Genomic DNA, 17,116 nt, shown 5'->3' on the forward strand with positions numbered 1-17,116 from the left:
GCTGCCTTCCCTCTAGTCTTACGCTGCTAAAGTAGGGATGGCTAGTACACATAGCCCTTGCATAGCTTTGTGGAAAATTCAAAAAACAAAAAGAAACAAACCAGTTACTTGCTAACAACTATTCTTACTGACATACCAAACAAAAGTAAGTTTAACAAACAAACAGTTGAAACATATGGCAGGTGTTTATCCATTTGGCTTTATTGAAATTGTTTTATAATTTTATATTTTAAACTTAATTTTATGGTACAGTATACAGGTTGTTAATGCTATTTGCCCAGACTTTTTGATCTTGTACTTTATATTCTACATTTTAGCTACTAATCTGCTTCCATTTTTAGGGAAGCCCTATAATAGCTCACATGTGAGAACAGGAGGTAAGATTTGATCCATGGTCTTATTAAAGGGCACTTTTCTATAATGTCCAGAATTCATGAGTCACTTGAACCTTGAACAGACAAAGTCCAGTAGTATAATAGGACATAATAAACTCCCACTCTAAGACAATGATTGCTAAGACCCTTAACATACACTAAAAGAGACCCATAGAAATTGGTAAATATGGTGATTATAGATTAAACTACTCAAATAGTGTAAAGATGAACTTGCTTAACTGCCTAGTCTCACCAATGAATAAGATTTGTACATTATACAAAAATGGTAAAAAGTTAACTAACTTTACAATGGATATCTGTAACAGTTCATAAAATAATATAAAAACCAGTAATAATCAGGAAGAAAATTACAGACATATAACTGTATATCTGTATGTCAAAAGTCTTTTTGAAAATGTACAAAGGATATCCAAAAAGCATAAAGTCACACAAGTAATGAAAAGTCACCTCAGACCAAGACTGCATTTGATATTAAAAACACTATTCTTGTGGATGTAAACTTCAATATATTGGAGAAACAAAAAATATCATTAAAACACAAAACTCAGGTGAAATAATAAGTAAGCAAATCTACTATAGAAAATCATGTTGAATGAAAGGTTATACAATAAAATAGAATACTATAAAAATGATGAGATGTGTCTTATAAAAGAAACCTACAATAAGCTGATAATCCCTTTAGTCAACCTAGCAAGTAAGTTAACAAAATCAGAAAACTTCTCTTGAAACCATTCAAATAATTGTTTCACATCCTAGTGGAGTAAAAGCCTTTTTAAAACAAATGAAGATATGAGGTTGGATCTTGGCTGATGCTACCACTTGCTGTACTCTTCATGACAGCGTATTAGGAGCTAAAATATACAATATAAACAGTGGCGGTGCCAGGATATTTTCACTGGGAGGGCTGAGGTAAACTGTGGAGGGGCTTCCCAAAATGCCATCAATATGAGGTACAGGTGGTAAATTTTAATAATGTAAATATCAAGGTACATTTCAGAAAGGTTAGCTATTTTGAACTGCGTTTTTTATGCAGTTTTCATTGAAACCTCGTACTCTGATTAATAATTCATTATTACAAATTAGAAATAATCTGTTTATGAAAATATGTAAAAGAGGAAGCTCACCTAAATTCCACCAAAGGTAATACATAATAATAAAGAAAATCAAGATTAGCTTAGATTGAACAGTTAATATACCATTAAGAGTAAAGCTACAAATCAAAAGAAATGTAAAGACATAGTTTACATAGAAGAAACGAATTATCCCATGTGAAGTTAATACACTCTGAGGAAAAGTAAGGTCACTATCAGGCTAACTATCTTTCATCATGTTGTGTTTATAGTTGATATTACTTCAAAACAATGTGCCTGTTCTGGTAATTGGCAGCAAATGTGTCTATAACAGTATCAAAATCGAGTTGTTTTGCTCTCCCGGAGTTTACTGATATGACAGCAAGGTTGCTGGTGCAGTTGTTACCACTGCTGTTGCACAAGTATGTCTCGAGAAGCTTCAGACATGAGAAACTTTTCTCACAGGCAGATGAAGTGACAGGCAGGGTCACAGCGATGCATACAAGTTTGTGGAGATCCATGAAGATATCCTTGTATGGCTCCAGCATGGTTGCAAACTCCAATGGTGTGGATACTTCCTACCCCTTGTCTTTCTTCCTGGCAATTAGCCAGTTCAACTGGTGGACCTGGTCCAGGACCAGAGGTCATCCTCTGCTACACCATTGTTTGCTGCTATTCCTAAGAGTGCTTGCTTGTCCAGAAATGTGGAATGTTTGGGGTTCATGCAGTTGCACCCATCAAAACATTGTAGGCATCAGAGGAGAATCTTCTATTCAGCTCGTTGAGCATCCTGTCTATGATGCCATAATAGGTGTGTCTCCTGGCATACAGAACATGTCCGTGAAATACTGTTAGAGAAAGTGTTTATCTTTAACCATATAGCACAAGTACGCATGGTCAGCGGCTCGGTGATCATAGGCTTAAGGCGTTTGAGACGGGAATCGTGCGCTCGAACAAAGCAAACCCGCGGCCTGGATATTGAATGGTCACAGTAGCACCAAAACAAAATGTCTAAATTGCAGTTGACCTTCACAGAAAGGCTGGTTTCTTCATAAGTTCACATTATTCATACAGGCCAAACTGTGATTGTGATATTGTTTTTATTATCATAAGTGTGACAAGCACCTGTTACAATAATGTAACTACTACATTACATTAAATTAGGCACTTCTAAATAGCCCAATGACAATTTCAAAATTCATTCTAGAATTGTTTAGAAATATTATTTGGTCAGTTAACATGTAAGGTTATTATCTAATCATAAGTATATCATTAATTGGATTGTAAGTCACAATTTTAAGTGTATGCCACAATCATCAGTACAGCCATTTCAGATGGCTTATACACAATGCAAAATGATCTCACAGAGGACACAACACCGGCTAAATGCTTCATAGTTTTGACCTGTACACAGTACATTTATACATGCATGCTATGTTTTACTTTTCAATAAAAGATAAATGAAATTAATGGGTAAATACCTGCAAAACCTTTGGTTTATCAAGTAAACTCCCTGATGATCTGTTGTAACTTGAAATCAACGTGGTTGTCTAATCTTTGTCAAAGCTCAAGATAGAATGGCATTATACAGGGAGCGGCAATACAGTGCATTCAGTACGTTTCTATGGGATGCATGACACATACTTCCGTCTTAATGAAGACGTTGAGTTCTACAGATCTATGTCTCTTTGATGTTAATTGTTAAGCAACAACGACGATTGTGTTTTCCATATTTTATGAATATATGTAGGTAACAATATTGGGGGGCTTGGCTCGTTTGGGGGGCTGAAGCACCCCTTGGCGCCGCCACTGAATATAACTTAATTAATATTTTATAACAAATGAAAGTAAACCAGCAGTTAGATGTAAATTATTGTATGGGTTACTTACCGTTGCAACAAAGAGAACTTTATTTCTTTACAGGAAGTTGCAGTAACTCACTTAGAGGAAGTCTTCTCTATGTATCTAAAAAACTACATTCATTTAGCTGAATAAATTTGGTTATAATGAGGTAGTTATATCTTATTACCTAGAAAAGATACCTCCATTATTTCCTTATCTTGTTTTATTTTGTTAGGAAGAGGTTGACTTAACTCAGAAAACTTCACATCTGTTTATATGGTGGAAGGTACTTTTACTTACCCAGAAGATCAATGGTGAATCAATTATATTTCATTACCTAAAAAGTCATCTAGAGAAATATAGTGAAATTGACAATTACTTTCATGATTTACCCATTTCGTATGAGAGTTACTATTTATAATAATATTTACACTCATTTGCAAAATACTTTCTGTTTATCCATTTGACAGAAAATATATGTAGAATCATTTTATATGTTTAGTGCTCTCTGTTTCGTCAGATTAGAATCATTTTATATGGTTAGTGCTCTCTGTTTCGTCAGATTAGAATCATTTTATATGTTTAGTGCTCTCTGTTTCGTCAGATTAGAATCATTTTATATGGTTAGTGCTCTCTGTTTCGTCAGATTAGAATCATTTTATATGTTTAGTGCTCTCTGTTTCGTCAGATTAGAATCATTTTATATGTTTAGTGCTCTCTGTTTCGTCAGATTAGAATCATTTTATATGTTTAGTGCTCTCTGTTTCGTCAGATTAGAATCATTTTATATGGTTAGTGCTCTCTGTTTCGTCAGATTTTTCTTGTACTTATTTTCAACCAGTTTAATGCACTATTAAGAAAGTTTGTTTGTTTTTTGAATTTCGCACAAAGCTACTCGAGGGCTATCTGTGCTAGCCGTCCCTAATTTAGCAGTGTAAGACTAGAGGGAAGGCAGCTAGTCATCACCACCCACCGCCAACTCTTGGGCTGCTCTTTTACCAACGAAGAGTGGGATTGACCGTCACATTATAACGCCCCCACGGCTGGGAGGGCGAGCATGTTTAGCGCGATGGGGATGCGAACCCACAACCCTCATATTACGAGTCGCACGCCTTAACACGCTCGGCCATGCGGGGCTATTAAAAAAGTAAGTAGCATAGACTGAGTTATGTTATTGAACATAATTAATACTTTATGTGATGTTTAAAAGGTGTACTACAGGTCCATTTTGTTCTACAGAGACTGGCAAAATGAGAAAAAGCTCTGATCAGATAACTAGTGAATGATATCATCTTTACTTTTTAGCTGCATACTTTTGTAACAAACTAACTGCACCCTGTCCATTCGGCTGATTCTATTGTCTGGAGAAGTGCTCCATTCAAATATAGTTTGGGTGGGCCCTTTTTGTAAATTTTGCAAATACTAACAATGGACTTTGGGGAATATTTATCTTAATCTGGAACTTTTGGCAGTATTCTACAAAATTATCCAATTAAGGTTGTAAATTTATTGTTAATATAAAAGGAGTAGGAACACTTTTCCAGATGTAACATCATCAGAAAAGTGTGAATGGAAGCCAAGGTTTAGATCCTTTTTTTATTTGTAAAGAGTATCTTAAGAATTAACCATAGGTGGTGTTGACTAGCTGCCTTACTTTTAGTCTATCATTTGTAAATTAGGGATGGCTAGGGTATATAACCCTTGTGTAGCTTTGAGTAAAATTCGACAAACATTGTAACTGTTATATTAAAATTTAAAGTTTTCCAACATATGTTTTTAAAACATTACATTATATTTTTCCAAAAATAGCAAAATTAATCTTGTCATACTATTTTAATAGTATGATTTATAAAGTTGTTTTGTTTGTTTGTTTTTTGAATTTCCGCAAAGCTACTCGAGGGCTATCTGCGCTCGCTGTCCCTGATTTAGCAGTATAAGACTAGAGGGAAGGCAACTAGTCATCCCACCCATCGCTAACTCTTGGGCTTCTCTTGTACCAACGAATAGTGGGTTTGACCGTCACATTATAATGCCCCCACGACTGAAAGGGCATGGCCACATTTATAAAAAGATACCACGTATTTTCTACTTCGCGGTAGATCAGTGGTAAACATAGAACTTATACAGTGCTGAATCCGGAATTTGTATTCCCATGGTGGATAGGGCGCAGGTATAACATTTTGTAGCTATACGCTAAAATACCAGCATTTTAATATAGTTTTGTATCGTGTTTTATGTTGGACGAGTTCTTTTGGTTTATTTCATGAAAATGATAACAAGTGCTATCCAAGTAAGAATAACGAATAAAATTATTTTTTCAATAACGTTTACTACAGAATAGTTCACTTTGACACGAGTTGTAGACCTGTTTTTGTGTTATTTTGGAACTTCGCGTAAAGCTATTCGAGGGCTATCTGCGCTAGCCGGCCCTAATTCAGCAGTGTAAGACAAGAGAGGAGGCAGCTAGTCATCACCTCCCACCACCAACTCTTGGGCTACTCTTTTACCAACGAAGAGTGGAATTGACCGTACATTATAACGCCCCGCTAAAGGGGCGAGCATATTGGGCGCGACGAGGATGCGAACCACGACCCTCAGATTACGAGTCGCATACCTTAACCCACCTGGCCATGGCGGGTCTTAGTTGTAGACCTAGATTCGTAAACATTTCAAGAAAACTTCCGAAACTAATAGTTCTTATGCCTTACTTATAAAATTATTTAACAAAGATAATCGATTGATAAACATACTAACTTATCAAAAAACTGAATAGTCGTGATAACTCTCACTGAATTGAATCTTTTTAACTTACTACTTCATTGATTCCTGGAATTATATTCATATACGAAAATTCTAGTTAATAAGGTTAATCATATCTCCATATATTGGGTTATGTGTCCTCTATCAAACAAATAATTAAATGAAAATACTTGAAAATATAGATTACATGCTCTATGAATGAGTGGGCTTTTGGATTAGTTGGTAAAAATAATTCCAAGTCCAGTTCATTTGTGGATAATGAAATAATTTATTCCTTCAATAGCATTTGCTACTTTGATGTACGTTGTAAGTCTGAGGTCTCAAGCAAACACCTTAACTTAAAACTCCAAAACTGCAGTAGACTTGATACACTAATAACGTTCGCTAATTTCCTCCATTGCTAACAAACTTGACTAACTTACTCATTATTTTATGAAAACACTGACTCTTATTAAACAATTTTATTCGATCAATCTTCTTTCAATGAACTACGCAATTTTCCCTCTGAATTCTCAGTCAATTAATTAACTAACCACTTTCACTTATTTATAACTGATGTATCTATACCTAAGTACTGGCTGATGTTGCTGAATTTCTGATGCTATTGTAAATGTTCCTGGTATTTTAAAACCAATTTTATGAACTTATTTGTTATTCTCAGTATATACCTGCTAGTACAGCGATAAGTCTACGGGTTTACAATCTGGTGTTCGATTCCTCTCGCTGTCCTTAACATATAGCCCGATGTAGTTTTGCGCTATGAAAACACACACGTACATCCTCATGCAATCATCTAAAGTAAAGCAAAATAGCTTGCAAAGCGTTTCTTGAAATGTATTAGTTATTTTGAGTATATTCAGTTTACACAAAACGTGGGTATAGAAAATAGTTAATTTTCTTTTTCTTTCTAGTTGCCTTTATTTTTAGTTATTCTATTTATGTAATTAACACTATATCTGCCATATACACTGCTAATAAGGCCTTTTACCCAATACCGGAGCTTATCAGGCCTGCTGGAAGATATATAGTATAGGACGGTGCTATATGCTTTCTACTTCTTCACTAAGATATACATTTGTTTAAAAAGTTGTGTTTTCAGTCTCGGTTTGAAAGCGTAGATTCGTTCAAGTAATGTTTTACTTCATTTTTCAAAAGTATGACAAATCCGAGTTCGTTAACTAGCAGTTAACTGACTTTCTTGCGTGGTATCAAAAAAATAGAAAGTTGACTTTCCTGCTGAAGAATCGGATAGCAATCAGACTCAGTCATGTTCTAGCGCTCAACTATCAGAAGACTGAATGTGAGTTGTGTTTCATTTGTAACTTAAGATGTTTGTATATTTTTATTTTTGGTATTTAAAGAAGGGCAGTTTATCGGTAAAATCGTAAGTGCTTAAAACTAAAAAAAAAAAGACTTGTGATTATTTTCCAACAAAAATTTATGTTTTGTTGTTAATTTTTTGTTTGTTTTAAATTTATTAGTTCATATTTAACACAACTAATAAAGGCAATTATTTTTCTATTACACTTTGGATATTTACAAACTGAATAATCCAGTCGTTATATTCCACCGATCTTCTATGACAGTAAGACAGAGGGAGCTGAATTTTTCGAGCTTATTGTTTACTTACGTACTGCAGAAAAGTTTGTAATAAGTAAACTAAAAGTGTCAGTTTTCATTACGTCTGTCAGTATCCTATCCAATCGCAAACTACAAAGTTTCGGGCGTATGACCTGTCTCTCTTGACGGGCGAGTTAGGGCTTTTAAATTATATGTGTAGTTTAAAGTTCTTTAAAACTGCGGTCAGGAGTTGTGTCAGAAAGAAAAATATACAGTTACATTATGGTAAGTTTTATTTGACAGAAAATCTAAACAATATTTATGTTTACGGTTTTGATTTAAACTAAAATTCAAAACAAATTACCACACAGTTTGAATTTCTATAAAAATATTACTAACAACAATGATGTTCGAAGATAAATTTAATATCCACTTTCATATTTTTCTCACGGATGTGTATATACGCATCATCACAGTGTGTGTGGTACTGTTTTTATTACAGTTAAGACAAGCTACGCAATGGGCAATGTGTGCTGCTCTCATTCCAAGGGTATCGAAACCTGTTTTCTAGGATTGTATGTCTGCAGATTTACCACTGGGAGGCATGTGAAACTACGTTTCAAAAACAACAACAATCCTAGTATGATTAATATAGTGCTTAATAAATAAATGTGTATTTTTTGTAGGGTGAACAAATGTCCCGAGTAACATTTTTTTTTCTTTTATATTAATTGCATTTTTAAAATATTGTACTATTTATTTTATAATTATCGTGAAACTGATCAACAGTTTTATATTTTGCCTCACAAAATAAGAGTAAAAATTGAAAACTAAAACTTTCTTCCAACAACACTGATCAACAAGAATGTAGTGAAAAATATTCTTAAAATTCTGAATAAACTTCAAAATTCCAATTTCATTCTTTTTGCTTCGAAGTATTAAAAAAGTCGCACTTGACAGTCCTCTGGACTTCCAAATCTTTCCGTTCTAGTTCATTTTTTTGTTGTTCACAAGTTTCTAACCTTATCTCAACATCTAGCCAAAACTTCAAACATTTTTTTAATCAGTTAAAAAAAAGAGTTAAGATTGACACCTTGTTTTAAAATAAATATCCAGATGCAACAAAATATTAGTAGGACCAAAATAAGTATGTGGGTACACGTGTGTTTGTGGTGATGTGTTGTGTGTGTGTTTGTATTAATAAATCCAAATAGAGTTATGTGTGAAAAGTCCAAATTTTAGTCAAGCTATAGCATGAGTAAACCAATGTGTTCCTACTCTTGTGATGCAACTCTAAAAAAATCTCTAATTAAATCTGATAAATGCTAGAAAAAGTACAACCTTTATCAAGATTAGTTTTGCATAGTGGATGCTTGTATGCTGGTAGTGTGTGTATCAAGATGAATAAATTGCATAACTGAGAGCAGAAGTTCTGTAAATGTTGCACAAGTGATTTCTGAGTCCAAGTAAAACATGAATGAATGTGATGTCACAAACAAATGATTATTTCCTGAAATCATAAACAACCTGTTTTAGTAGCTTTGAAACTACATAGCAATATAAAAACAACACTATCATATAAAATGTTGCTCACAGAACATAAATACCGCTTCCACAGTGAATAGAATAAATGAGAGAACATAAGGAACACATCTAACAGCATGCAGATGTAGACTGAACAGCTGTGAAATTAGTTTCTAAAACCTACACTTGTATTAAAATAAAGTATGTTATCATCTACATTGTTTTATACTTTTTATAAGATCTTTGTCAACATAACAGATCTTTCAAGGCTGTTCTTGCAAAGTCATCTATGGGAAAAAAGAAAATTATACCCTCCATTTGTTTTTCAAGAAATAAGTGATTCCCTATTAAACTTCAGTCTGTTGCTGATAGCAACACCTTCCACAAGCTAATTAACCAGTAAGAAAATAAAACTTTTTTACTTGAGCCTAGTGTGTTCTTTACAAATCTTGAACTTCTGTCTTTTTGACAGTTTTATTTTTTACAAAATAAAGCAGGTAGCTAATTCAGTAAAAGCAACTGTCTTTTGTTAACAAAGCTAGTACATGTACAGGGTGGCCTGTAAGTCCATACCCATCCATATATCTTATGTATCCAGTGTATCTGTGTGCTGTCACCAGTATTCTTGTGCTCATGTACCCACGTACTTGTCACAATACGCTCTTCAAGTGTAAATGGGCTTACATCTGCCATATTTCTCTGAAAAAAAAAAAAAATAAATTTATAATACATGGATAATTGAATATAACATAACATATGGATTTGTAGAGACTTACAGGCCATTCTGTACATTATTTTTTGTTATAATAAAGAATGTCTTTAGATTGTGTCTAGTCTCTTTATTTCGTTCTCACAAATTTAGTTGTTCATATAAATTCAGAACTACGATGCAACACATTTCTCAAATCTGTTGTTAAGCAGACCTATTTTATCACTCAGATGAAGAGTCAGTTTTAAGTGAATGTACTACACCATTCATGGACTTGTTGACTGACATTTATTTACAATGTAGAGAGAGAACAAAATCACAAATTTATTTGAAAATGTAAAGCTATTCATTGTTGATTTTTACAATTGGAAAAATGATCATAATTCCTTTTGACAAATTCATAAATGTGTTTCCAACCTTTTCATTCTGTCAGTCAAACAGATCACTCATGGGCTAAATGTTCCATTACAAGTCATTTCTCCTGGTGGTCCAAGTTTCTAAAATCAAGTTTGTGCATGATTCTAGTCTCTACTGGTACAGTTCTAATATTCTTGTAAAGAGGGAACCAAAACTATACACAGTGAAGAATATTTAGTAATATCCCTAAATTTTATAATGAAGGATTTTTTTTATTGAAGCATTTTGTAATAAGCCTTAGTAACAAGATGTACTTGAAACTAGTTAGTAATTTTCATTTGCTGTGTCCCTTTCCTCTAGACTGAAATGAATGGAGACATACTGAGTTTGTTAAAGCAATGTTGTTCACTTCAAGAAGAAAGAGCCCACACTTATCATTTGTTCCAAGAGTAAGTAATGTTTTTTTCTCATTATACATGTATAATATCTATATTTTGAATTCACTGTCAAGTCTCCTAAATCTTGAATCACATCTTACTTTTTCATTGTTGAAAATTGTATGTTTTGAAATTTTTCATGATGCATAGCTTCTTGAAGTTGTTTTAAAACCTTTTATGTATCATATTCATTACTGTGAATTCATTTACTGTAAATAAGCCACTTGAAGATGTATTGTAGTTTTAAATATGGTTGGATGTTTTCATTTTTAATCATTTGGTGAAACTGAGTGTCCTAGATATAAGTAGATAACTACTATTACTTTAGCTTAGAAGAATTGATCATTGCAATTATAAAACTTAAGCATAGTAGTAACTACTTTATGTTACATTTATGTGTGTTGATGTATTTTATCAGTTGTTATGAACCTTATAGTGTTCTTGATCAAAATCTCTCTGCTTGTTTAAAGATCAAAATGTGCTTGATATCCTCATATTTAGCAGTACTTATGTAATGTTGTATACTATTTTAATTGTGGTGCCTTGTTATATGTGGTAATTATTCTCATATTGCCTGTATCTTCACAATGGTTAATACCAGTTGAAGTAGTATGTTTTTATGATTAATATCTGGCAGAAAATAAGTTGTTTGAGAATATTACAGTGGTGTTACCTTAATCTTGATACATCTGTTACTTGCTAAGTGAAAAATACATGTTGAATTTAATTGTTTTAAAGTGATGAGGATGAATGCCTTGTAATAGTGTAGATTATGATGCAAGATCTTTTGCTTTTTAGTCAAAATAATATTACTTTCTCACCTTTTTAGGCCAAAATGTGCTATAAGTCATATCAGAGAATCTGATCCTTGTTTCTCCAACCCAAAGCTCAGCATTTTGCTACAAAGCTCAAGTGTACAGTGCTTTGAACTGTACCAGTAGATAACCTTACAGTATGCTCTGTTATCCCATACCACAAAGTTCATTTTCACAATGGTAATTGTACACAAGCAGTGACATCATTCCATTGAAGTTCAAATATCAAGTGGTAATGAAACAGTCAGGAGTTTTGTGGTTCATCACTAAATAAGAACTGGTTTGAGTTCTTGTAGTTGTCTATTATAGATCAAATATGAATATTTATATCTATAAATCTCATTGTTAAGGACTCATTTCTTGCTAGCATCCCACTGGAAACTGTGAAAGAAAATTTACATTTGTTTTCATTTTCTCTTTTGGAATTATTTTGTGCATCTAAATAGCTTAGAAGACAGATAGATAATTAAATATTGGCATAATTATAACTCATAAATGCATTGCTTCTCTGTAATTCATTTGCAATACTTTAATCAAAAATAGAGGATAAAAACAGGACACATCTGAAAAGCATTCATAATAAATAATTTTTACATTATGATAAAAACATGAAAGGAAACTCGTATTTCTCTCCAATGCATATCTGTGTCATGCTTTGTAATTTGTATTGGAATAACCATGTCAGGTAATCAACTTATTGTAACTATTCAATAATCATTTGTTACACTGTGTTAAAACACTAGTGTATAAATATAAAAACTGTTAGTAGGAAAGGATGATAATTGCAAATTCTTGAAGAGATTTTTAAGTTTAATCTGTGGATTCTAAATTATACTTTTTTTAGAATAAATACAGAAAACAAAGTTTTTTTACTGCATAAATAACAGAATGTAATATTTACATGTTTATTATGAAGTTTATATGAGTTTGTTGCAATTAAATAACTGGTTGTGTCACATGGCAGTATTGAACCTTCAAAGAGTGGATGTATGTAATTAGTGTTTTTACATGTTTAAGCTACTTTATGAGTAGTCTAGAATTGTGTAATGTATTGATGATACCATTACTATCGAGGTCAGAGATGAGAGTCGATGTCTTAACGGAAATTTCATTAAATGATTCTTTACAATTTCTTTAGCTGTTCTAAATACATAAATATGTTACATGGTAAAACATTTCACTGAATTTTAATACTAATAGAACTGCCCTGTGTATTTTTTATCATAGTAATACAACTGCTTTGTGTTTTTATATTCATGCTTTTATATTTCAATGATATAACTACATCATATTTTTCTTGTCCTAAAAATACTTCCTGTAATAGCTACTGTAAATAAACTTTAAGCAGATTCTTTCCTTAAGATTATTTCATGAACAAAGTTTCAAGTAAATAGATGTACAAACTGGTTTCATAAAGACTGTCATGAGGAAAAGTATAATTAAACAGATCAAAAAGGAATGTATAATTTATAATTATGTGTTTTGAATTTCGAGCAAAGCTACTCGAGGGTTATCTGTGCTAGCCGTCGCTAATTTAGCAGTGTAAGACTAGAGGGAAGGCAGCTAATCACCACCCACTGCCAACTCTTAGGCTTCTCTTTTATCAATGGATAGTGGGATTGACTGTCACATTATAACACCTCCACAGCTGAAAAGGCAAGCATGTTTGGTGCAACCGGGATTTGAAGCTGCAACCCTTGGATTACGAGTTGAATGCCTTAACACTCTTGGCCAGGCCGGGTCCAATTTATGATTAACTCAACACAGTCTTTCATAAGTGGCATCTGCTATAAATTAGAAACCTCAATAGATAATGGAATTATATAAATATATATGCACTAAAAAGTTTCTTCAGCTATCAAACACTGAACAAAATATTAATAAAGGAACAAGTAACAGGATGCTGAGTTAATCTACAAATTAAAAATCCAGGCATCACTGATTCAAGAACAAAATAAGATACAAAAGTGTTCCTAACAAAAGGTAAACTTATAAGCCTCTTTATTTTACTCTACTGCTTAAACTTAATAGGTATTTATTGTACTAATTGTAGTAATTTTGCATAACTTTTGAATCAAACAACTTTATGCATGACATTGACTAAATATAATGTTATCAGTGTTGTCAGAAAAAATCTTATTGTGAATTATAGTATATCATTCTTTAGTGCTCTGATTTTAATAAAAATGTCAGCTCAAATTGTTTTAAAGGATTTATTTAATCTTAAAATCTCAAGCACATTTTTTATTTTAGTGTTTCGAACAATCAGGATTACAACATTTATAATTCAAGTTTATGATCATGCAAGTTAATAATTCCTGTTACATATAGGATATCTAATAATTGTACCTTACATTCACCTTCAGATTATTAAGTGTAAAATTGTTTTCATACTTCAAACAGCCATTTTGCTTAAAACATAAAATCAAACACCTGTGGCTGATTTAGGTGTAAAAAACAGAAAGTTAAATGCTTAATAAACATTCAAAGTAACAAATCAACCACTTGAATATAAAGTAGAATTTAAGACCACATTTATTATTACTTTATAGTTCAGGTGGTCGATTTATTTTAAGTGCTTATTAAACTGCATTAATTAGAAGGTGGCCTATAGATTTTATTTAACTTTTTCACTACCACCTTTATAGATAATTCTCTCAGTCCTAGGCTGACTTTTAGGTGTAGAATAAAATATATATTTTAATATTTCAGTACTTGGATGAGACAAGTAAAATTTGGTAAGTTTGAAGGCAAATTCATCAAAGACTCTTTTAATTTCAAGTCTAATCTAAATCAACTTAATTATAAAGCCTTAATGGCCAGTTTTGATGTTATATCCCTCTTTACAGAAGTTCCAACCACTGAAGCCTGCAAGATAGCCTTAGAACTCTATATCCAAGACCCTAACCCATCTATAGACATTCCCAGCAACCAATTAGCAACACTCGTAGAATTCACCATTATGAAGACAAACTTCATGTTCAACAACCACAACTATATACAAACAAATGGCCTAAGTAAGGGCAACTCAGTATCACAAGTTCCAGCCAATATTTTTATGGTACAAGTTGAAACACAAGCAATTAACACAGCATTACATCCACCACTATACTGGTACAGATATGTAGATGACACGGTTGCGGGATTCATATCTACAGAACACACACTTAATTTTTTCAATCACATTAACTCTATACATCCCAACATTAACTTTACATGTGAACAACAAGAAAGCAATCAAATATCATTTCTTAACCTCAAAATTACAAGAACCGACACGCAATTTAAAACAGGAATCCACTGAAAAATCACCCATACTGGACTATATTCCTTGGGACTCAGCACATGAAACAAAACAAAAACAGCCATAAAACTATGCTCACCATTTAAATTTAAAGACAAATTAAACAAAATAAAACAATACTTCATCAACATCAACAAGTTTCCTTCACAAACCTTGGAAAACATTATACTCACACACCTAGACAAAACCCAAAATCAACTAACAGGTGTAAATATAACCCATGATTTAAAAAACCATGAAATCATATACGGCTGCATACATTATATTCCTAACATCAGCAGAAAAAATAACCAACATTTGGCAAAAACTAGTAACAAAATATGACATTCCACTTAATACCAAATTTATTCAAACACCAGGCACAAAACTGAGGTCTATACTGTGTAAAAACTACACTAACAAACACCACACCAACATTATTTATAAAATACAATGTGATAACTGCCACGACTTCTATATTGGAGAAACAAGTAGAAAAATGGAAACCAGATTCAAAGAACACAAAAGGTCACCTTAAACACAACGTAACCTAAGAAAACACTCAAATACTAAATAAAGAAACAAACATAAAGAAGCCTTACTTATACAACAACTTAAACCCAAAATAAACCAATACAAAGGAACACCTTTATACCTATGTTAAAAATAATAAAATTATATATTCAAACATCTAACACTGCCCTCTACATTCCAACACTCAGTTACACAACCCCTTTCAAACATGTGGTCAGCTTCCTCTTTCTTTCTTTCTGAACCTGATGATGATTGAAGAAGGACAAAACATTGTTCGCTCCTCTACGTAAAATATTTTCTCAACCCAAACGAGCCATTTTTACATATATAAAACATGATATTGCTATAATAATGTCTGTTTTCATTACAGTATTTTCTTTATGGTTATTACTATTCATTTCTAGAGCCCACAAGATCTACTTAAAGACTGCCCCACAGTATGACTTTGTTCGCTTCCGCCAGTTAGTTCACGAGATTACTCAAGAATTCAAAAGAATCTCTGAAGGAATAATAAGTATTGAGCAGCGTTTGAAAACAGAGTTCAAATCTTCTTATTTGGCTGATATTATTTCTCAACTGCAAGAAGAAGAAAAGACAAAACTAGAACTAGTAAGATCCCATTTAATAACATGTTTGTGTGGATTTGAATATCTAATGTGATCAAAACTGAGTGTTAGTTACAAATGTACACAACATATATGTAATAAAATTAGTAATCTGTTACTCATGGTAAAATGATCAATATTTATAAAGTATGTTTGTTTGATGCTAATGTACCTTGTGATACTTTTCTCCTTTGTTTACATAAAATAATATCCAACCTTTTTTGATTAGTGGTACATTGGTAGTTAAATTTTAGTACATCTTAAATTAATTTTAATTTCAAGTTATACATGTACAAAAAGTTATGTTTTTCACAGTAGGCATAGGTTTACAAGTCCTCTAAAGAAGAGAGCAAAATTTCCAATGCACTGATAATTGTATCATTGCACATTCATTTATGCAACAAAATATTGATCAAGAGTTTCTTGTAGAGAAGTACACTATACTTTTAATGTTTTTCTGTTCTCACATCTGGTAAATGTCACATTAATTTTGTACATATGTAGGTGTAACACATGCCCTTAGATTCCTTTATTTTTTCTTTGAAGACTGTCAAACTCCAACTTGCCAAGCAAAGTGTCATTGACCATCCAGAAGAACCAGAAAGACAGGCAGTGGTCATTGATCTAAAGCACAGGTAAAACTGATATTATTTAATGTTCAAATATATTTACAAAGACACTGAAGAGCCAACACATTTCATTCTTAATTTAAATCTGACGTTTTTTATTATTTTTTGCATTTAGAGGTTTGTCAAAGACCTAATCATAGAATAATTTTAATATTAGTTTAATGTATAGTTTTTTGTTTTTTTTTTTCAGATTAGGAGATGTAGTAGAAAAGATCAATGAATATTTAGAAGAGTTGAGATACAAGATGCAGGAGTTGTAAGAACAGCCTTAACTGCTGATAACAATGTATGTCTTCCTTTCATAATATGAAAAAGTTAATGGACTATTATAATGAAGTCTTCTCACTTTTATTTCATTGTCTTCATAACTCATGTTTATGAAAATGCTAGATTGATTATTTATATTCTTGATAAATATTTTAATATTTACCTAAATAAAGTTAACCTATTTTAGGTGTAATAAAAAAAAAATTGTTCCTATTTAAACATCATTCAAAAGGGAACAGGGCAACTCTTCACTACAATGTAACTCAAGTGAGAAAAGGATTAAATTGTTTTAATTCACTGTGATGGTAATTATTTACCAAATCATAACT

The 17,116-nt window shown here is 32.3% G+C and overlaps 1 protein-coding gene across 1 annotated transcript; it reads left to right on the forward strand.

Annotated features, from left to right (window-relative positions):
* The first annotated feature begins 7,659 nt into the window (after positions 1–7,659).
* LOC143223437 (required for excision 1-B domain-containing protein-like) lies at positions 7,660–17,085 on the forward strand. Its single transcript, XM_076451423.1, has 5 exons — positions 7,660–7,912; positions 10,578–10,666; positions 15,691–15,895; positions 16,438–16,526; positions 16,711–17,085. The coding sequence occupies exons 1-5, from the start codon at positions 7,910–7,912 to the stop codon at positions 16,778–16,780; spliced, it is 456 nt and encodes a 151-aa protein (XP_076307538.1). The 5' UTR covers positions 7,660–7,909; the 3' UTR covers positions 16,781–17,085.
* The last annotated feature ends 31 nt before the right edge of the window (positions 17,086–17,116 follow it).

This window comes from Tachypleus tridentatus, chromosome 8 (genome assembly GCF_004210375.1).
Source record: "Tachypleus tridentatus isolate NWPU-2018 chromosome 8, ASM421037v1, whole genome shotgun sequence".
NCBI lineage: Eukaryota > Metazoa > Arthropoda > Merostomata > Xiphosura > Limulidae > Tachypleus > Tachypleus tridentatus.

Excerpts from the sequence above, each read along its gene's own strand:
- LOC143223437 (XM_076451423.1), top strand. Across the intron at positions 10,667-15,690 it reads ACTTATCATTTGTTCCAAGA|AGCCCACAAGATCTACTTAA; the intron begins GTAAGTAATGTT and ends ATTCATTTCTAG. Across the intron at positions 15,896-16,437 it reads AAAAGACAAAACTAGAACTA|ACTGTCAAACTCCAACTTGC; the intron begins GTAAGATCCCAT and ends TTTTCTTTGAAG.